The sequence below is a fragment of the Gobius niger genome (genome assembly GCF_951799975.1).
Source record: "Gobius niger genome assembly, chromosome: 7".
Lineage (NCBI taxonomy): Eukaryota > Metazoa > Chordata > Actinopteri > Gobiiformes > Gobiidae > Gobius > Gobius niger.
Window position 1 is genome coordinate 33,599,967 of NC_136858.1, and position 20,479 is coordinate 33,620,445.

At 40.3% G+C, this 20,479-nt stretch overlaps 1 protein-coding gene across 2 annotated transcripts in view; it reads left to right on the top strand.

The window, feature by feature from the left end:
• inpp5a (inositol polyphosphate-5-phosphatase A) overlaps positions 1 to 20,479 on the top strand; it is a 350,565-nt gene that overhangs the window by 281,260 nt on the left and 48,826 nt on the right. For both annotated transcript variants that reach the window (XM_079560596.1, XM_079560595.1), the window contains exon 11: positions 618 to 692. In XM_079560596.1, coding sequence (XP_079416722.1) covers positions 618 to 692 — 75 coding nt within the window. The remainder of the gene's footprint in view (positions 1 to 617; positions 693 to 20,479) is intronic.

The window sequence follows — 20,479 nt, forward strand, 5'->3', positions numbered from 1 at the left end:
CTCCACCATTTTGGCTCTTGATACGAGTGAAACACACCTTCCCTGCCATAACATGAGATCCTTAGGCTTGAGAAACCTCTTAATCACAAATGATCACTGTCTTTTCTATCGCGTCATACTGTTGTCTTGCATGAAGCATCAATTTCTGCTTCAAAAAATATGTCAAACTGCCTGTTGCTTATAGTGTCAGGCCATGAAAAGATTAAACATAAAAAAATCCCCACATAGAATTGCAACACAAGCACAGAAGTCTGAATTAATGCTCAATTCTTCTTGTTCTAATGAATAATTTACCATTCAATCAATTACACAATGTTTTTTTCTCCTAACACGTGTCAAAGCTCCTTCCATAATGAGTCTGAATCGCCCTGTAATTGCCCCGCGCTGCTCTTTAAAAGCCGCGGTGTTGGTTATGATCGCATGTTCAGATTGCAGGGGTGAATCAGTCCCTGGAGGTGTGACCCGGAGCGAAGCCTTTACCCTCGGACACACGGGACAATTAACACCGCCTCCATCAGCTCTTCGTTAGCGCCGTAATTACACCGTCCACCATTAAGCGCTGGATTAATCCCCCTCTCTCTCTCTCTGTCTCTGTCTCTCTTTTCTTCTCATTTCAGGTTGTGCTTCAACTCGAGAAGAAGCTTTTTAATTATGTCAACCAAGACGTTTTCCGGGAAAACAATGGGACCTCAGTAAGTCGACCCTTCTTTAAATTACAATTGCCAGAACATGTTCACTTCCAGTCACACTGAGGCCCTTGCCTGTAGTGGGTGACTGAGTTTATTAAAGGGGGGGTATTATGCAAAATCAACTTTTTCAAGCTTTACATCATGTTATTATGTCATTCCCTCATTAAAAACATGCCTGAAGTGTTGCCTTGGCACATTCACGTATTTTTGAGTAATCTGTAAAAACTCTGATGGCGGCCATTTTGCCTGAGTCCTCCTAGGAACGATTTTTTTTTCCATCATTTTTTTGTTGGGTATTCAACTCATTTTTGTAACTTTTTTGTCTTTTTTTTTTTTTCATTTTTTGGTCTATTTTGTGTCAATTTTTTATCACATTTTTGTCACATTTTTGTCATTTTTTTGTCCTTTTTTTGGTCCTTTTTTTGGTCCTTTTTTTGTCATTTTCTTGTCAAATTTTTGTCAATTTTTTGTCACATTTTGTCACATTTTTGTCAATTGTTTTGTCACATTTTGTCACATTTTTGTCATTTTTTTGTCCTTTTTTGTCACTTTTTTGTCATTTTTTTGGTCACATTTTTGTCACTTTCTTGTCATTTTTTTGTCATTTTTTTGTCACATTTTGTCAATTTTTTGTCATTTTTTTGTCATTTTTATGTCACATTTTTGTCATTTTTTCGTCAATTGTTTTGTCACATTTTGTCACATTTTTGTCATTTTTTCGTCACATTTTTGTCAATTTCTTGTAAAATTTTTGTCAATTTCTTGTCAAATTTTTGTCCAATTTTTGTCCAATTTTTGTCACTTTTTTGTCACATTTTTGTCACATTTTTGTCACTTTTTTGTCACATTTTTGTCAATTTCCTGTGACATTTTTGTGACATTTTCATCATTGTTTTCGTCTCAGTTTTGTAGCTATTTTCACACCTTTTTTCCAGAAGCTTTTGGATTGGGGTAAAGCCAAACTGGAGAAAATGTGCTCGGTTCAGGTGGGAGTTAAGAGGTTAAAGAGACAGAGGCCTATTTCAAGACATTCACTACAGCCATTTTGAGAGAACAATTTTAAACAGGGCAGTTATTCTAATTTACTGCATTTACAGACCAACAGAAGGTTTGGTCATCATTGTAGTGTGATATAGACTGGTGCTATGTGATTGAAAAAAGCATAATACCCCCTCTTTAACTCAAGCTTTCAGAATTTTATATTTTATCCCTGTTTGCTGCTTTCCGTCAAAAAGGATCATCATGTATGTTTTTTTTTTGGAGAGTATAGATTTGAAAAAGCCTGTATTATGCAATATTGATTATTCTGCTGTTATTATCTCATCATCAAAGACATACTGTATGTGGAGAGCGGGGTTTTACTTCAGCAATCCTGCTCACTCTGTCCACACCCCGATGTACATCACACGGACTAATGCATGAATCTTCTCAAACTTCTTTTTTCTCCAAGAAACTTTTGACTTTGGGTAATGCCAAACTGAGGAAAATGTGATTGGTTCAGGTGGAAACACTGAAGCTTAAAGTGATAGTCTTGAAGTCTATTACAAAATATATAAAATGTGCAAAATCGATCACCTGGTCTTGCATTTTGATGTAAACTAAGCAATAATATATACAGTATACTGTATTCTTTTGTGTTAAGTCCCTCCTTCCCGGATCTCATTAGCTAATCACAGTAGTATCCTCCCGTATTGACCAATGAGACAAGCTTTTCCTGTGAACCAGTCCAATCAAGAGGGAGTTTACTTTTAAAACTTCTGTTCCTGTTTGCCTCATTTTGCAAACTAAGGCTGTATCCGAATGTCCACACTATTCCCTAGCCCCTCATTCACTACATAGGCCCGCACTATATAGTCGACTATATAGTCTGATTCTGTTGGCGATTTGGGCCCACTACTTTTTTTTTATTTTTTTATCTGAATTTATTTATTGTTACAAACGTTTATTTTATGAAACAGAACGACTGTTTTGGCACTTTTACAGGCGTTACTATCATCACAAATTAAGGGAAAAATAAATAAATCACCCCAGCGTGAGCTCAGAGACGCCGAAAGTAGGTCAGAGCCCGGTGTCCGAAGCGCCAGCAGATTGAGTGACTACATCTGCTAAAAGTCGCTAAACTCCGGGAATAATGTATTTCTGCGATAAAGACCAACCAGACTCATGAGACAGTGGAATATTTATGGATAAATACGAGTCAGATACGCTTTTACTTCACATGGATTTCACATGAATGGCTTGGATTATTCAAGGAGAAGCAACCGGTCATTTAAAGGGGCTGGATGCAAGTTGGCCATTTTATACTCACTACTGCCATCTCAGGTCATATGTGGAACTGCACCTTCTATATAAAGCTCGTGCATGACGGCAATTCGGACCGAAGTAACACCTTTTTAAGTGACAGTGCAGGATTTTAGAGGCAGTTGTGGTGAACTGGTCTGGGCTCATTCTACACATTAGGACATGGCTGGAACATGTAGGGGGAGGAAAATACATAATTTTAACATTTTTAAATGCTGCATAGTCCCTTTAACAGCTCAAGCTAAAGGTTAGCAGCTAACGTTAGCATCTTTTCACCGTAACCGTTTACATTTAGGTCGTTTATTCATGAGAAACACAAACACACGACTGAAACAGCTGATTTACTTCAGTCGTGTTGTTTAGTTCAAAGACCTGTCGCTGTCAGGCTCTTCTCCGACTCTCGCAATGCATTGTGGTCTATATTGACCCGTTTAGTGACCATCGATGCTCACTACTTTTCGAGATGCATTGTGGGACATTTCGAGTGGACTACTTTTTTCTCTCTGGACATTCGGACACCCCTACAACATGTGACCACTATATAGTCACTATATAGGGAATAGTGTGGACATTCGGACACAGCCTGAGAGTGGCTTTCTGGTTATCGAGGGGAGGAATGTGATTGTTTACTTTCATATCTCACTCCGTCGCTCCTCACTTTGCAAACTTACAGACTAACGTTAAGGGTTCAAAGTAGTTTGTAAAGCCCAAATAAAGCCTGTCACTTCCTAAATTCTTTGGACTGACCAATAGAAAGAACTGTAATCATAATTTACTCCAACTTTTATGAATTCATCACATCTCTCTTCTCTCTGTTATCATTCGCATGAGTTTTATCCACATTATGCTCTCCGCTTCCAAACAAAGTAATAACCTTTTAGTGCACTTTCCCGTTTTTTGAAATGGGGCATAATGAGTCGAATTGAATCACCGTCGCAGCTGGTTCATATTTGTGCCGAGGGCAAAGAGAGGCAGCGATTAAACGGAATAAAAGAGCACGTCTTGTGACCCGAGGACGGTCTCAGGAAAGTGAATATTAAATCATATCAAACACAATTGGACTTGTTTTCAGCCAGATGAGGTCAACACCAGCTGCAACAATGAATGTTTTTTATTGAAAATATGGTTTAAGTTGAACCAGTTGTAGCTATTGCCCAGGGTTTCTTCCCTCACCAATAAAAACATGTAATTGTAATAACTGAGAAATGACAATCAATCACTTTAATTAGCTGAATGTTATCTTTGGCCGCTTTGACAGTGGTATTGTTATTAATTGAGGCAGTATTTTGTTTAAACTCTGACTGGTTACACAGAGTTGGTTTATGATTGGTCTTAATGATATGACCAGAGGTAGTTGTTGTCAGATTGTCTTTATTGCAAGGCAGATTAGAATCGTAAAATTAAACCATTCACTTGTTTTACAAGCGGGAGAAAAGCCTGTTCAATTCAATGTTGCCTCAGTTGAATTGTCAGTGTTGTTTTCTTTAATATTTATTGATGTTTAATGGAACCGTAAAACCTCCAGAATCCAATAAGGTCATTTAACCTCTTACCACCCGCCTGAGCCAAATGCATTCTGTCCTCTTTGGCCAATATATAGGTCTGTGTAACACCTCATTTGAAAGCTAAGACCCACAAAACTGATCTTTTTCCTCGCGTTGTTGCTGTGTTGTGTCACCTTTCTTATGGTTTTTTTTTATTTTGTCACATTTTTGTTGAATTTTTGTTGAATTTTTGTCACTTTTTGGTTGAATTTTTGTCACATTTTTGTTGAATTTTTGTCACTTTTTTTGTTAAATTTTTGTCACTTTTTTGTTGAATTTTTGTCACTTTTTGGTTGAGTTTTTGTCACTTTTTTTGTTAAATTTTTGTCACTTTTTTTGTTAAATTTTTGTCACATTTTTGTTGAATTTTTGTTGAATTTTTGTCCCATGTTTTTTTTAATTTTTGTCACTTTTTGGTTGAGTTTTTGTCACATTTTTGTTGAATTTTTGTCACATTTTTGTTGAATTTTTGTCACATTTTTGTTGAATTTTTGTTGCGTTTACATCCTTGTTTTCTTCTCATTTTTTGTGGCTGTTTTGGTGCTTTTTTCCCAAGAAGCTTTTTGATTAGGGTGAAGCCAAACTGGAGAAAATGGGATCCGTTCAGGTGGGAGTTAAGAGGTTAAATACTATTTTGTGAATGGCTGGTGCGGGAACAAAGCTGTGTCTTACAAGAATACATTTGCTGAGACTGGCTTGTAGAGTAGCTTGTGCTAAGTAGCCAACGCAGTCAAAAAAAGCAAAATAAAGTCCGAGGCACTCGAGTCATGTAGCAAAAATAAAAGTCCTTTATTGAGTATGGACCAGCCTACGCGTTTCGACCGCACAGGTCTTCGTCAGGGCATGTGAAAGCTGTGTCTTCATCGTGATTTTCCATAGCTGAGCACCTGAAACTTAAGCCTGTACTCCTTGGACAGAGGATGAGAGCTAAGAGCTTGCGCAGACAACATCAATGGAAACCTTCTTGCAAAAATGGTGGCCATATTGAGTTTTTGAGTTTCAAACAGAAGATCCTTGGCAGCATTACAGCCAAATACAGTACAATGCAAGCCTCCTGGAACCGCCACCTTAACGTGGTGGAGGGGTAGGGTCTCCCAGGGCAAACAGGTCCCAGGTGACGGGTCAGACAAAGAGCGGTTCAGAAGCCCCTCATGAGAGACCAACAGGCCCGGTTAGAACCATGAGGCCGTCCTTCCGTTGACCCACCACCTGCAGGGGGAGCCATGAGGGGCTGGTGCAATGGGATTCACGACCTGGCAATGGACAAGTGGAAGAAGATGGATGGATGGATGGATGGATGGATGGATGGATGGATGGATGGATGGATGGATGGATGGATGGATGGATGGATGGATGGATGGATGGACAAGGCAAGCCAAATGATTCAAGTTTGACACAGTTTTGGTGAAACATTTTCCCCAGTGTGTACTCTCCTACTTTAAGCTTCTCTATTCTAGCTACTCTAGTTATCAAGCTCAACAATTTCACTTTCTTATTTGTAATTCTTACATTATAATGACGCTACCATCGATTCTCACGAACCTCGACTCACACAAACATCCTTTAAGTCCCTAAACACTGTTAAGAAGACGCACTTAACTCTACAGAGTCAGCCATTTTCTCGCCGCCGTCCACACTTCCTCAAAACAAGCCCCGTCTTTGTCCGCTCCGATGAACTAAACGACTCGAGTAAAAGTTTAAACGGGCGGCGAGTGCTGAGGAGGTGAGGGCTAAGTGTCTGTAAAGAGAAAGAGAAACACGGCGCGGCGTTGCATTAGTCCAGTTAAAGCCGCTCCTTGTTAAACCGGCGAGCGCTGCCGACGGATATGAAAACATTTACAGCTTTTAAAAGTCAAAATGAAACGCACTTTACTGGAATTTTAAACGTGTTATAGTGTGAACCGAGCAGTGAAACAGTCGAATGAAAGTTTTGATGCTACATGCCGCTAACAGGCGAAATCTCGGAATAGGTCGATCCGACGTATTTGAACGGAGCGGATGTTATTGTTCTGAGCCAAAATAAAGCGGCACGGTAGGACACTTCCCAGCTAGAAGGTCCGGGTTCGATTCCCACCAGGGACGGGGCCTTTCTGTGTGGAGTTTGCATGTTCTCCCCGTGTCTGCGTAGGTTTCCGGTACCGCTAAAAACATGTACAATAGTTCAGGATGAATGAGAGTGTGTTTGGAGAGTGCACATGGGGGACGACGGATGGAAGTTAGCCCTACATAGGCTACTAGGCTACAATCCGGTGTGGCTTGTTCATTTACCCCTTAACTCCCGCCTGAACCGAGCACTTTTTCCTCCAGTTTGGCTTCACCCCAATCCAAAAGCTTTTGGGAAAAAGGTGTGGAAATAGCGACAGAACTGAGACAAAAACAATGATGAAGATGTGACAAAATAGTGAGAAAACTTTGACCAAAAATGACGAAAAAATGGCAAAAAATGTGACAAAAACAATGACAAAAAATGTGTAAAAAATGTGACAAAAAATGTGAAAACAATGTGACAAAAAATGACAAAAAAATGACACAAAAAAAATGATTAAAAAAATGACAAAAAAAAGTGACAAAAACAATGACAAAAAATGTGTAAAAAATGTGACAAAAAATGTGAAAAAAAATGTGACAAAAAATGACAAAAAAAAATGATTAAAAAAAATGACAAAAAAGTTACAAAATGAGTTGAATACCCCCCCCAAAAAATATGGAAAAAAAATCTGATGACGCCAGGAAAAAGATCCATTTAGATGAGTTTTGTAGATCTTAGCTTTCAACTGAGGTGTTACACTGGCCTACAGGATTTGGGTAAAGCTGAACTGGAGAAAATGCTCTCGGTTCAGGCCGGAGTTAAGAGGTTAACTTGCACTATTCCAACCAAATAAACCAATAAATAAATTAAGTAAATAAATAAAGATGGGGCATGGTTAAACCTCTTCTAAACATATAAATAAAAAGAAGAATCAACATTCCATCCTAACATATGCGGACAGCAGGTATGCTAGTCCGGGAGACTTTTAAGAGTGTTATCCTGCTGATATAGCCGTTAGCATTAGCCACCAAATATCTCAAATTAGGAAGAATCCAGATGTTTTCATTCTATTGTTTACCCATCGACCACATAAAGGTGGTCAAAGCAGCGTAGCGCTATGAGAAGCTTGTCAAGTGTGTAAAGTGCAAAACAATTGTAAGCTGTTTACTGCCCTGAGTTTGGCTGCATTTTTGGTGACAATGTGTTAATTTGTTCGATTTATTAATTGCCGATTTTGATTTATTCTCCTTTCGGGACAAAATAATCACGTGTCTTTGGGGTAAATGTGAACAACATGCACAATGCTATAGAGCGCTTCTTTAAATTGATTGTTATTTATTGTAGACTTTATGCTAAACCTTTCCAAAACCTGAAATCAAAATGGTGCCTATGTAATTGAAGAGATGTATTATTTGCTTGGTTTGGAATGAAAATCTAATTTACTAAAGTATTTTTGTTGTGATTATCAAGATATTTAACCCCTTAACTCCCACCTGAACGGATCCCATTTTCTCCAGTTTGGCTTTACCCTGATCAAAAAGCTTCTTGGGAAAAAAGCACCAAAATAGCCACAAAAAATGAGAAGAAAACAAGGATGTAAACGCAACAAAATTGTGACAAAATTCAACAAAATGTGACAAAAATTCAACAAAATGTTGACAAAAATTCAACAAAAATTCAACAAAAATTCAACAAAAATTCAACAAAATTTGACAAAAATTCAATAAAAATGTGACAAAAATTCAACAAAAATGTGACAAAAACTCAACAAAATGTGACAAAAAAATCAACAAAAATGTGACAAAAACTCAACAAAAATGTGACAAAAATTCAACAAAAATGTGACAAAAATTCAACAAAATGTGACAAAAAATCAACAAAAAATCAACAAAAAATCAACAAAAAATCAACAAAAATTCAACAAAAATTCAACAAAAATTCAACAAAATTTGACAAAAATTCAATAAAAATGTGACAAAAACTCAACAGAAAAATGACAAAAATTCAACAAAAAGTTACAAAAAACTCAACCAAAGAATGACAAAAATTCAACAAAATGTGACAAAAATGTGACAAAAATGTGACAAAAATTCAAAAAAAATTCAAAAAAAATGTGACAAAAATTCAACAAAAAGTGACAAAAATGAAAAAAAAAAAAAAAAAAAAAAAAAACACACAAAAGGTGACACAACACAGCAACAACGCGAGGAAAAAGATCAGTTTTGTGGGTCTTAGCTTTCAAATGAGCTGCTACACAGGCCTATATAACAGCCAAAGAGGACAGAATGCATTTGGTTTAGGCGGGTGTTAAGAGGTTAAAGCCTATAACAGCATGTGTGTTTGTCTTTTCCGACATATATGTTAAGACGATGTGTAAAACTCCCGAACGTCTCGTCTCTGCATTGCAATAAAGCGGAACAGATCGTGCATCGTTCCCTCTGAAAAACGTCCCCCCTTTAAAAACGTCTCGTCTCGAGTTGTTTAGGACGGGCCCGGATTGGGATATCATTGAGATTGACTTGTAAAAAACCCCTTGGCAGCTCCCATTTACCGAGCCCCCCGCTTTGGAGCCCAAAATGATTAAACCTTTCGCGCGAACGGCGTAGCAGCGAGCGCCGTCTGCTTCCTCCTTCTCCCACTCGATCGGCCGACAAGATGGACGACGCGGCGCTGGGGGCATCGCAGATAATCGGATGGTCATGGTCTGGTTAAACACGCCGCGTTATGATCCTTATAAAACAAACTACCTTTCCGGCAGGATAAATGCCCCACTCGCACACTCCTCCTCCACGGGGGGGGGGAAACGGCGGCGCACGGGGGGGGGAGCAAAAAAAATCCATCGCATCCTTCATCAACTGCGAGACTTGTACCGGCTTGACAGAAATTTAATTCGAGGCAGCTCTTGAAAATAATTATTGTATTTTGAAAGGAGTAATCATTGGGCAGGACATGATTGAATGTGTCCATGCCTATTGACTTTTGCCATGATTAATAGGTTTGTTTAGTCGATATTCCCATCGAAATTGTATAATTAATTATCCGCGGCCCTGTCACGGCCGCGCGATGGAGAGCCCTGATGAGTATTTGGGAAGATTAAATTTTCCGACTGTGCTCTCCCTCCCTCCCTCCATCTCTCTCTCTCTCTCTCTGCCCTCGCTCTCTCCCTCTTTTCTCTCTTCTTACTCCCGCTCACTAGCCCCATCATTTCTCTCTCTGCCTCTTTCTTTCCTCTCTGTCCCCCCTCTCTCTCGATCCCCATCTCCCCTCTCTTTCCCTTGTCTCCACCACTTATCTCTCTTCTTTCTCCCTCCCTCCATCTCTTTCTCCCTCCCTCTTTTCTCTCTTCTTTCTCCCGCTCACTAACCCCATCATTTCTCTCTCTGCCTCTTTCTTTCCCCCCCCCCTCTCTCTCGATCCCCATCTCCCCTCTCTTTCCCTTGTCTCCACCACTTATCTCTCTTCTTTCTCTCTCTCTCTCCCTCCCTCCCTCCATCTCGCTCCCTCTTTTCTCTCTTCTTACTCCCGCTCACTAGCCCCATCATTTCTCTCTCTGCCTCTTTCTTTCCTCTCTGTCCCCCCCCCCTCTCTCTCGATCCCCATCTCCCCCTCTTTCCCATGTCTCCACCACTTATCTCTCTTCTTTCTCTCTCTCTCTCTTGCTTTATCCCCTCTCTTCATCTTTTTTTCTCCCTTTTTTCTTCCTTCTCTTTCTGTCTTTCCACTTTCTTCTCTCTCTCTCCCTCTCTCTCCCTTTCTTTTGCTCTGTCTTTCCTTTACTCCCGCTCACTAGCCCCATCATTTCTCTCTCTGCCTCTTTCTTTCCTCTCTGTTCCCCCCTCTCTCTCTATCCCCTTCTACCCTCTCCCTCCCTTGTCTCTCCCTCTTTTATCTTTTTTTCTCTCTCTCCGCCTTTCCCCTTCTCTTTTCTTTTCCCTCGCTTTTCTCTCTCTATCGCCTTCTACCCTCTCTTTCCCTTGTCTCCACCACTTATCTCTCTTCTTTCTCTCTCTGTCTCTCTCTCTCTGTCTTGCTTTATCCCCTCTCTTCATCTTTTTTTCTCCCTTTTTTCTTCCTTCGCTTTCTGTCTTTCCACTTTTTTCTCTCTCTCGCTCTCTGACTCTCAGCTCTCCCTCTCTCTCCCTTTCTCTGTCGCTCTGTCTTTCCTTTATTCCCCTTTTCTCTCTCTATCCTCTTCTACCCTCTCCCTCCCTTGTCTCTCCCTCTTTTCTCTTTTTCTCTCTCTCTCTCTCCGCCTTTCTCCTTCTCTTTTCTTCTCCCTCACTTTTCTCTCTCTATCCCCTTCTACCCTCTCTCTCCCTTGTCTCTCCCTCTGTTCTCATGTTTTCTCTCTTCTCTTGTTTCTTTCTCTTTCTGTCTATTCACCTTCTCTCCCCCTCTTTGCCTCCTTCATCTCCCTGTCTCCTTTCTTTCTCTCTCTCTCTCTCTCTCTCTCTCTCTCTCTCTCTCTCTCTCTCTCTCTCTCTCTCTCTCTCTGTCTTGCTGTATCCCCTCTCTTCATCTTTTTTTCTCCCTTCTTTCTTCCTTCTCTTTCTGTCTTTCCACTTTTTTTCTCTCTCTCCCTCGCTCTCTGACTCTCAGCTCTCCCTCTCTCTCCCTTTCTCTCTTGCTCTGTCTTTCCTTTACTCCCCTTTTCTCTCTCTATCCTCTTCTACCCTCTCCCTCCCTTGTCTCTCCCTCTGTTCTCATTTTTTCTCTCCTCTCTTTTTTCTTTATCTTTCTATCTATTCACCTTCTCTCTCCCTTGCTCTTTGCCTCCTTCATCTCCCTGTCTCCTTTCTTTCTCTTCTCTCTCTTCATCTTCTTACAAATTTCTCTCTCTTCCTCTCTCTACATTTCCTCCCTCTCTTATCTCTTTCTCCTTTGCTCTCTTCCTCTCGCCTTCCCCTCACTCATTTTCTCCTTCTCTTTTCTTCTCCCTCGCTTTTCTCTCTCTATCCTCTTCTACCCTCTCCCTCCCTTGTCTCTCCCTCTTTTCTCTTTTTTTTCTCTCTCTCTCCACCTTTCTCCCTCTCTTTCTCTCCTCACTCGCATCTTTTTTCACCCCTCATTCTTTCTGTCTATTCACTTTCTCTCTCCCATGCTCTTTGCCTCCCTCCTCTCCCTGTCTCCCTTCTTTCTCCTCTCTCTCTCTTCATCTTCTCACCATTTTCTCTCTCTTCCTCTCTCTCTCTGCCTTTCCTCCCCTCTCGTTTCTCTCTCTCCTTTGCTCTCTTCCTCTCGCCTTCCCTTCACTCATTTTTCTCTTCTCTCTCTTACCCTTTACTCAATTTTCTCATTTTATCTTCCTCTCTCTGTGCTCTCTCACTGCCTTTCTCTCTTCCTCCTTTCCCTCCCTCTCTTACTCTCTCTCTCTATCCCCATCTCCCCTCTATCTCCCTTGTCTCGCCCACTTCTCTCTCTTCTTTCTCTCTATCTCTCCCTTTCTCGCTCTTTTCTCTCTCTCCCTTGCGTATCTGTTTCTCCTCTTTTTTTCTCTTCTTTTTCCTCTCTGTCTTCGCTTCTCTTATATCTATCTCTCTATCTTTCTCTCTATCCCCACCTCCCCTCTATCTCCCTTGTGTCTCCTGCTTCTCTCTCCTCTCTCACTCCCTTTCTCCCTCTCTTCTCTCTTTCCCTTGCGTATCTGTTTCTCATCTTTGTTTCTCTTGTTTTTCCTCTCTGTCTTCACTTCTCCTATCTCTATCTCTATATCTTTCTCTCTATCCCCCCATCTCTCACCCTCTTCTCTCCCTCTTTTCTTTCTTCTTTCTCTTCCTGTTTCTCCGCCCTGTTGCCCTTCTCTCTCTTCCTTTTCTCTCTCTCTCTTCCTCTCTCTCTCTCCCTTCTTCTTATTCCAGCAGCGTCCCTTCCCCGCATTGATTTTGTTTCAGAATCTTTTTATTGTAACTTTATCAGCCTGCAGTGGGGCAGATGGGAGGTGGTGTTTGTGTACTCGCCCGAGCCAATTGATGAACCTCTGCGTCCGGGGCTCGTTGTCATGTCGGAGGTGTAGCATCGCGCGGAGGAGGCTAAACGCAACAAGCTAAATGGATTTCTAAAAACAAATTCCAGATATGGATCGTCCGGCGCTGTCAGAGATCCGACGTGTGTGCAGGAAGCACAATCAAATCTGACCCCGAAGCATTTATATTGACTGAAAACGGCGCAGCTCTGGGCAGAGGTAGAAAGAAATTGGAGTGGAAACAAAATAAAGTTATGTTAGTAGTTTTAATCTATGATCTTATGGTATTTTTAATACAAAATCTACTTGTGGTTTGGTGATGTCGTGACCACTATAGACAACGGAGCTACCCAAATACACAGACATAGTAGTTTTGTGTAGAGCTGCTAAAAGTGTAGTCAGTTTTGTGTTTTTATATTGTGACATGTGTCTTCTGGCCTTTAATTTGGATGTAGTGTATGCAAATGTACAAATTGGTTGACCTAGCCAAATTTGTATCAGGATGTCAGAAGGTTTGAGAGGTTTGATTATCCTGCTATTATACCCTTGAGTGATAGTAATAATCAGGGGCGGACTGGGACTGAAAAACAGCCCTGGACTCTGACCAGCCTGGCCCAAATTAGCGTAATTGTGCACTTCCACAAATACATTTTTTAACCTCTTACCACCCGCCTTAACATTAACGAGTGCTTTTTCCCCAGGTCGGCTTTTTATTATTATTTTTTTGATCGGTATCATCAGCAACAAGAACTGGAAAGGCGGTCGTAGAAACAGAAGCAAAATCATTAACATAAATAATAAATAATACTGGTCCCAAAATTGAACCTTGTGGTACACCATACTCCACAGAATTCCTTTTAGATTCATGTTTTTTATACTGGGCTTTACCCAAATCTAAATGCTTCTCGACTGGAGATCAACAATGTAACGCCTCATTTGAAAGCTAAGACCTACAAAAGTGATGGAAACTTTTCGTCACGTCGCCACATTTTTGTCATATTTTTGTTGTTTTTTTAACTATCTTTTCCATCATTTTTTGTTGTGTTTTTCTCACATTTTTTTGACTTTTCATCCTCTTTTTCTCGCCATTTTTTGTTTTTTTTATTTTGATGCTTTACTTTTTAGCTTTTAGATTTGGGTAAAGCTCGGTGGAGGCGGGACTGGTGGCCCTAGAGCCAGTGGCCCTTCTGTGCTCTTCCAGAACGGACATATGGCCAGTCCGCCCCTGGTAATAATGATGATAATAATGAAGGCTTACACTTCTATTGTGCCTTACAAGCCTGTGTTACCCAGTTTCTCGAAGCGCCACACTGTAGTGATTATCCATCCTCGGTGGTGGTAAGCACCTATTGAAGCCACAGCTGCTCTTATGGCGGACTGACGGAAGTGAGGCTGCCAGTAGGGGCGGGAACCTCTGGGGGCCTCACGATTCGATACGATATGCGATACATGGCTTACAATAACGATGATCTCACGAAACGCTGATACTGTGATAATTGATATATTGGACAAAGATAACCCACGATGCATCACGATTTAAAAAAAAGCATGCTACTTTTAACCTTTATTTTAACATACAACATATTATCCATCATTTACATTTGCTTTGTACCCCTTTAATAAATGATCCCTGACTTACACACTGAAAAAGGGTCTAAGATCTCTCAGTAACTTCATTTACATTTGAATAAACAAAAAAACAAATCCTATTTTAAAAACAATAAATCAACCCCTAAGTAATCTAATTTATAAATCTAAAAAGTATTACAAAAGTGTAAGTACACTATTGTTCTAGCAAAAAATCAAACAAACTGAGGCACTCCAAAGGTAGAAAGGTAGAAAGAGCCAAAACGCGTTGGCAATTTTACCTTATCTAGCCATGTTTAAATAAAGGCTTTTTAATATTTCTACCTTTGGAGTGCCTCTGTTTGTTTGATTTTTTGCTGAAACAGATCCCTGCACTGAAGAGCACCCAAAAGACTAAACTTATACAACTTTTTACATCCGAGTAGCACTCCAGCCTCCCAATTTTTTCAACACTAGTCTTTGGTCCAAGTGTTTAAAACTGTAGTGCTGCCCCCTCCTGTCCTGACTGAATTCTTGATCATTATTGGCCTCTATTGACTGTGAAAACATGTGGCGTCATCAAAAGTATCGATATCGGAATAAAAGGTATCGTATCGTCCCGCAGAATATCGTGATATATTGGAAAATCGATATGTTGTCACACTCCTGGCTGCCAGTCTGTGCCATCGGCCCCTCCGACCACCACCAACCACTCACACATTACAGTCATTCTGGCCTATCATGTTTTTAGTGGCAATGGAGGCAGGAGTACCCGGAGGAAACCTATGCAGACACAGGGAGAACATGCAAACTCCACACAGAAAGGCCCCGTCCAGGTGGGAATCGAACCCGGGACCTTCTAGTTGTGAAGCAGCCTTTCTGCCATGTTACTATATATAAAAAGTCATCTACTTGTAGCTATTGTCTATCATTTTGTAAATATTCAGTATAATCCTCCTTAAACTCTGTGTTTCTGACCCGGCGTTGTGTTTTCATATTTCATCATGTTATCGAGTGCCCATGTTGGCGCAGCTCGCCGAGCGTTTAAGCTGGCCCCTCCCCAGAATGGACCCAATCCCCCCCCTTCCTCCCCAAGTCAATGACAATTTATCTGTTTTAGCCACAAAATAATGAAGATCCCATAAAAACGGTGGAAAAAATATGGCCCGGGCAATGAAAGCCAAGTGTGAGGAGTAAAAAATCAAATTAAACGACCTCTCACCTCTACATTTATTGATGGTTTTTAACGGCAGCAGGTGTTGTCGAGCGGCGCATTTGACAAGACGTATTTCACGGCACAATTACAGGTGCGGGACAAACTGCTCCGGTCCGGGGGGCGATAGACACCTTGTATTTGGGGCGTTTTTTCACCCAACAACTTCGAACTATCAAACTGCTGTGATTTAGCGGAGGTGTGATCGCCAAAGCGGGCAGATCTTATGGGCGTCGACAGCAGTTTTTACCCCCAGACACCTCTTCGTCTTCCTCAGCGCGGGACATAACCATCACCGGCTCATCTTCCTCGCCCCCGCCAAGGTCGCTCCCGCGTGACAAACTGCCCCCCGGCTCCGTAATGTCAGAAGGCCTTGAACCAATATAAGCTGTTTTTTGAGGAGCAGTGACCCGCCAAAGCGGCCGAGCGTAATGTTTAATTGACCTGCAGAGAAATGTGCCGTGAAATTTGTGGTGGCGATCCATACGGCTTTGGGGAAAGGGCTTGAATCATTCATTCGTCTTCCGCTGCTTATTACCATGAGGCGGTTGCAAGTGGCTGGAGTCGCCCCCCAAAAAACTATCGGCTTTTGATCGCTCCTACTAACCGTGTCGGTAGTTAACCACCGATATATCGTTACTACTGCAGATGCTCCCACCACCGCTGCTACTACTCATCATAATAAACATTTTCAAGTTCTATATTACGATTCTGGGAACATCTAGGAAGCTAAGCGAGTTTGAGCCTGGTTACGGCCTGAGTGAGTGAGTGCAGGGCCGGATTTAAGTAAAATGGGCCCCGGGGCTAAAGTTTTTACAGGGTCCCCCATAATCAATCAATGTTTATTTATATAGCGCCTTAAGAACATCTGTACTTATACTGTAGGTCTGTCTGTCGGATTTCTCTCTCTCTACAATTAAAGGATAAATTAAGTTTTTTTCTTTTTTTCTTGAACAGAAGTAGCTTCTTAAACATAGTACTAGTTTAAAAAATGACAAATTTGTGAAAAAAAAATTCTCCGTGGCCCTCGCGGAAGAACCTTTGCTACTGTCAGACTGGTGGGGGGACTCATTTAAAATATCTTTTTTATTTTAATGGTACATTTTGGTGCATTTTCATCCATTTTACCAGACCAACAGGTAGATATTTTTTTTCCCAGTGTCAACTTAATGAAAATAGCTCAGACCTTCTTTAGACCTGGTGTAGTCCTGGTTTAGTCCTGGTTTAGTCCTGGTTTAGTCCTGGCTTAGTCCTGGCCAGTGTTTATTTTGACAACATATAATATTTTAGTTTTAGTCTTAGTCTTTTGACTAAAATGTAATTTAATTTTAGTCTAGTTTTAGTCGACTAAAATTGCATGTCAATTTAGTCGACTTTGCATTTATAATATTCATTATAATCATATTTAATCTTGTTCCTCTGCTTCATGGAGCTGCTCCACATGAACAAAGCTCAGCTGATCCTTTGGCAGAGAATTTACATGATCTGAGGCTCTTTCAGAGGGTCAATAGAAGTTTGGATGATCTTAATCTCTCCCTTTCATTTTTATTTAGTCTTATTTTAGTCGACTAAAATATCTGGACATTTTAGTCATAGTTTTAGTCTCATGAAAAACTTTTAATTTAGTTTTAGTCCAATTTTAGTCGCCAAAAATATCACTTTGACTAAAATTAAGACTAAATATTTTAGTCGACGAAATTAACACTGGTCCCGGCTTAGTCCTGGTTTAGACCTGGTTTATTCTCGGGTAAAAAACAAATCATCTGATAACTGTGAGGGAGTATGCAAAGAAAGAGGGAACTAGTTTACAGCCCGCACTGAGCACGCATTTTTCTCCATTTGCCCAGGGGCCCTTCAACCTGCTGGGCCCCTGGGCTCCTGTAAGCCCCTTCATAAATCCGGCCTTGAGTGAGCGGCTGGTGGTCGATGAAATACATACTCACAGTGGGTTGCATAGATTGGTGCTTCTGACAGTCTACCCCAGGGCAACTGTGGCTACAAACTTAGCTCATCATCAGCGAGAATGGAGTGAATGAATAATGCACAAAATTGTAAATCAACTTCTAGCGTCTGTATAAAACTGATGCTTCATTGCAACATTGTGAGCTCTTTAAATGCAAGTATAGGGGAAGTGTTTTGCAGTAACATTTGGTGAACTTAGGCTTGTGCCGCAGAGCTTTTCTATTTCATGAAATTGTCTTGAAGGGCCCATGTTATGCTTGTTATATATTTTTAAAATCTCTTTTATGATGTTATATCCCTTTTATGATGTTATATTTGATTATACTGTCTTAAACTTAAACCATCTTTCTTGGCATTTTCCAATACACATACATTATTTTAGGTGTCCAAAGAGCCCGAATAACACATAAAACCTTAAAAAACTCTGACTGAAGTGAAATACTTAAAAGTACTCCTCCTCAGACTTCTCTTGGCTCCATAATGTCAGTAGGTCTTGAACTAATTGAAGGTGTTTATTGAGGATCGCTGACCCACAGAAGCAGCCGAGCGTCAGGTTTAATTGACCTGCAGTGAAATGTGCCGTGAAATGTGTGTTCATGGGGTTTTTTCCACTCACCTGAATGAATTACTCAACATTCACTTAACTGCAGACAATAGGTCGACACACACGGCCATATGTCGCTTATCTGCCAGTGTTTAGACTGCGTTATGCACGAATAATCGGAGGCGCAAACACGAGTCATTGTCCAGGTAATGTGGACCAAGGGGCGGACTTCAAATGGTGCGAATACGGAAGGTTTAATTACTGTAGGTGCGAGGCTATGTTCTAGGGAGGGAACCATCGGGAACAACATGTGGGCAAGTACAGTTTCTTAAAATGTTCTATCTATCTATCTATCTATCTATCTATCTATCTATCTATCTATCTATCTATCTATCTATCTATCTATCTATCTATCTATCTATCTATCTATCTATCTATCTATCAAACTATCTATCTCTCTATCTATCTATCAAACTATCTATCTATCTATCTATCTATGTATCTATCTATCTCTCTCTCTATCTATCTATCAAACTATCTATCTATCTATCTATGTATCTATCTATCTATCTATCTATCTATCTATCTATCTATCTGTCTATCTATCTATCTATCTGTCTATCTATCTATCTATCTATCTATCTATCTGTCTATCTATCTATCTCTCTATCTGTCCGTCTGTCTATCTATCTATCTATCTATCGCTCTATCTATCTATCTATCGCTCTATCTATCTATCTATCTATCTGTCTATCTATCTATCTATCCCTCTCTCTCTATCTATCTATCTGTCTATCTATCTATCTATCTATCTATCTATCTATCTATCTATCTATCTGTCTATCTGTCTATCTATCTATCTCTCTCTCTCTCTCTATCCCTCTCTCTATCTATCTATCTGTCTATCTATCTATCTATCTATCTATCTATCTGTCTATCTATCTATCTATCTATCTATCTATCTATCTATCTCTCTATCTATCCCTCTCTCTCTATCTATCTATCTATCTATCTGTCTATCTATCTATCTATCTATCTATCTATCTATCTATCTATCTATCTATCTATCTATCCATCTATCTATCTATCTATCTATCCCTCTCTCTATCTATCTATCTATCTATCTATCTATCTATCTATGCCTCTCTCCCTCTCTCTCTCTCTCTCTCTCTATCTATCTATCTATCTATCTATCTATGGCGATATTTGGCACATCCGTTTCGTAGTATTTATATATTTTTTTTGGTTGTTTCTTTATCATTAGCATATTATAAGATGATGTTTAGTGACCTTTGGATGTGTATCCGACCCACAGAAAACAGAAATTTAAGTCAATATGATTTAGCATTTAGCTCAGAGGCTACTTTTATTCGCTAATTTATATCTAAAGTAAAACATCAAAAGGTCTGTACATTCATTAATGATGTCTAACGAGGCTTTGACCCGTCTGGATCGATCACAATTTTGTATGGTTGATGCCTCAATGCTAACAGCTGTAGGAAAAACACAAAGGCTGCAGCCGAATGTCCACACTATTCCCTGACCCCTCATTCACTACATAGGCCCGAACTATACAGTCGACTATAGTCACTGATTCTGTTGGCGATTCGGACACAAGCCACTACTTTCTCCGTCAGGCGCGCTGCAGCGTGAAGATATGTTTTTAAAAAAATGTTTAATCTGAATGTATATATTGTTACAAGCGTTTATTTTATGAAACAGAACGACTGTTTCGGCACTTTTACAGGCGTTGCTATCATCACAAAAAAAGGTTAAAAAAAGAAAAATCACACCAGTGTTAGCTCAAAAGACGCGCCGAAAGTAGGTCACAGGCCGGTGTCCGAAGCGCTAGCAGATTGAGTGACTACATCTGCTAAAAGTTCACTAGACTCCGGGAATAAAGTATTTCTGCGATAAAGACCAAACTCAGAGACAGTGGAATATGAATGGATAAATACGAGTCAGATACGCTTTTACTTCACATGGATTTTACATGAATGGCTTGGATTATTCGAGAGGAAGCTATCGGTCATTTAACAGCTCAAGCTAAAGGTTAGCAGCTAACGTTAGCATCTTTTCACCGTAACTGTTTATAATTAGGTCATTTATTCATGAGAAACACAAACACACGACTGAAACAGCTGATTTACTTCAGTCGTGTTGTTTAGTTCAAAGACCTGTCGCTGTCAGGCTCTTCTCCGACTCTCGCAATGCATTGTGGTCTATATTGACCCGTTTAGCGACCATCGATGCTCACTGCTTTTCGAGATGCATTGTGGGAAATTTCTAGTGGACTGCTTTTTTCTCTCTGGACATTCGGACACCCCTACAAACTAGCCGACTTGCTAACTGTCTCCACATAGGATCGAAAACGCCGCTTCTTCTTTTTATTCCTATGTGCACAATGAGCTTAATCTTTTAAAAAGTGACTTCCTGAATCTGTTTGCAATTGACCTCACTGTTGTCCTGTCCTCGGGCAAGACACTTCGTATATAAGTGATAAGTGTGAAGCTTATACACAGCAGACACCTCATTTCAAAAGCATATTCCTGTCTCTTCATATTGCACTAAACCTAATATCCCGCCATAAAAAAACAGTTGCTTATCGATTCAGCCCGAGTTAAAAATGACCTTCGTGTACCGGCGTCATCCCGCAGTGGGCCGGGTAT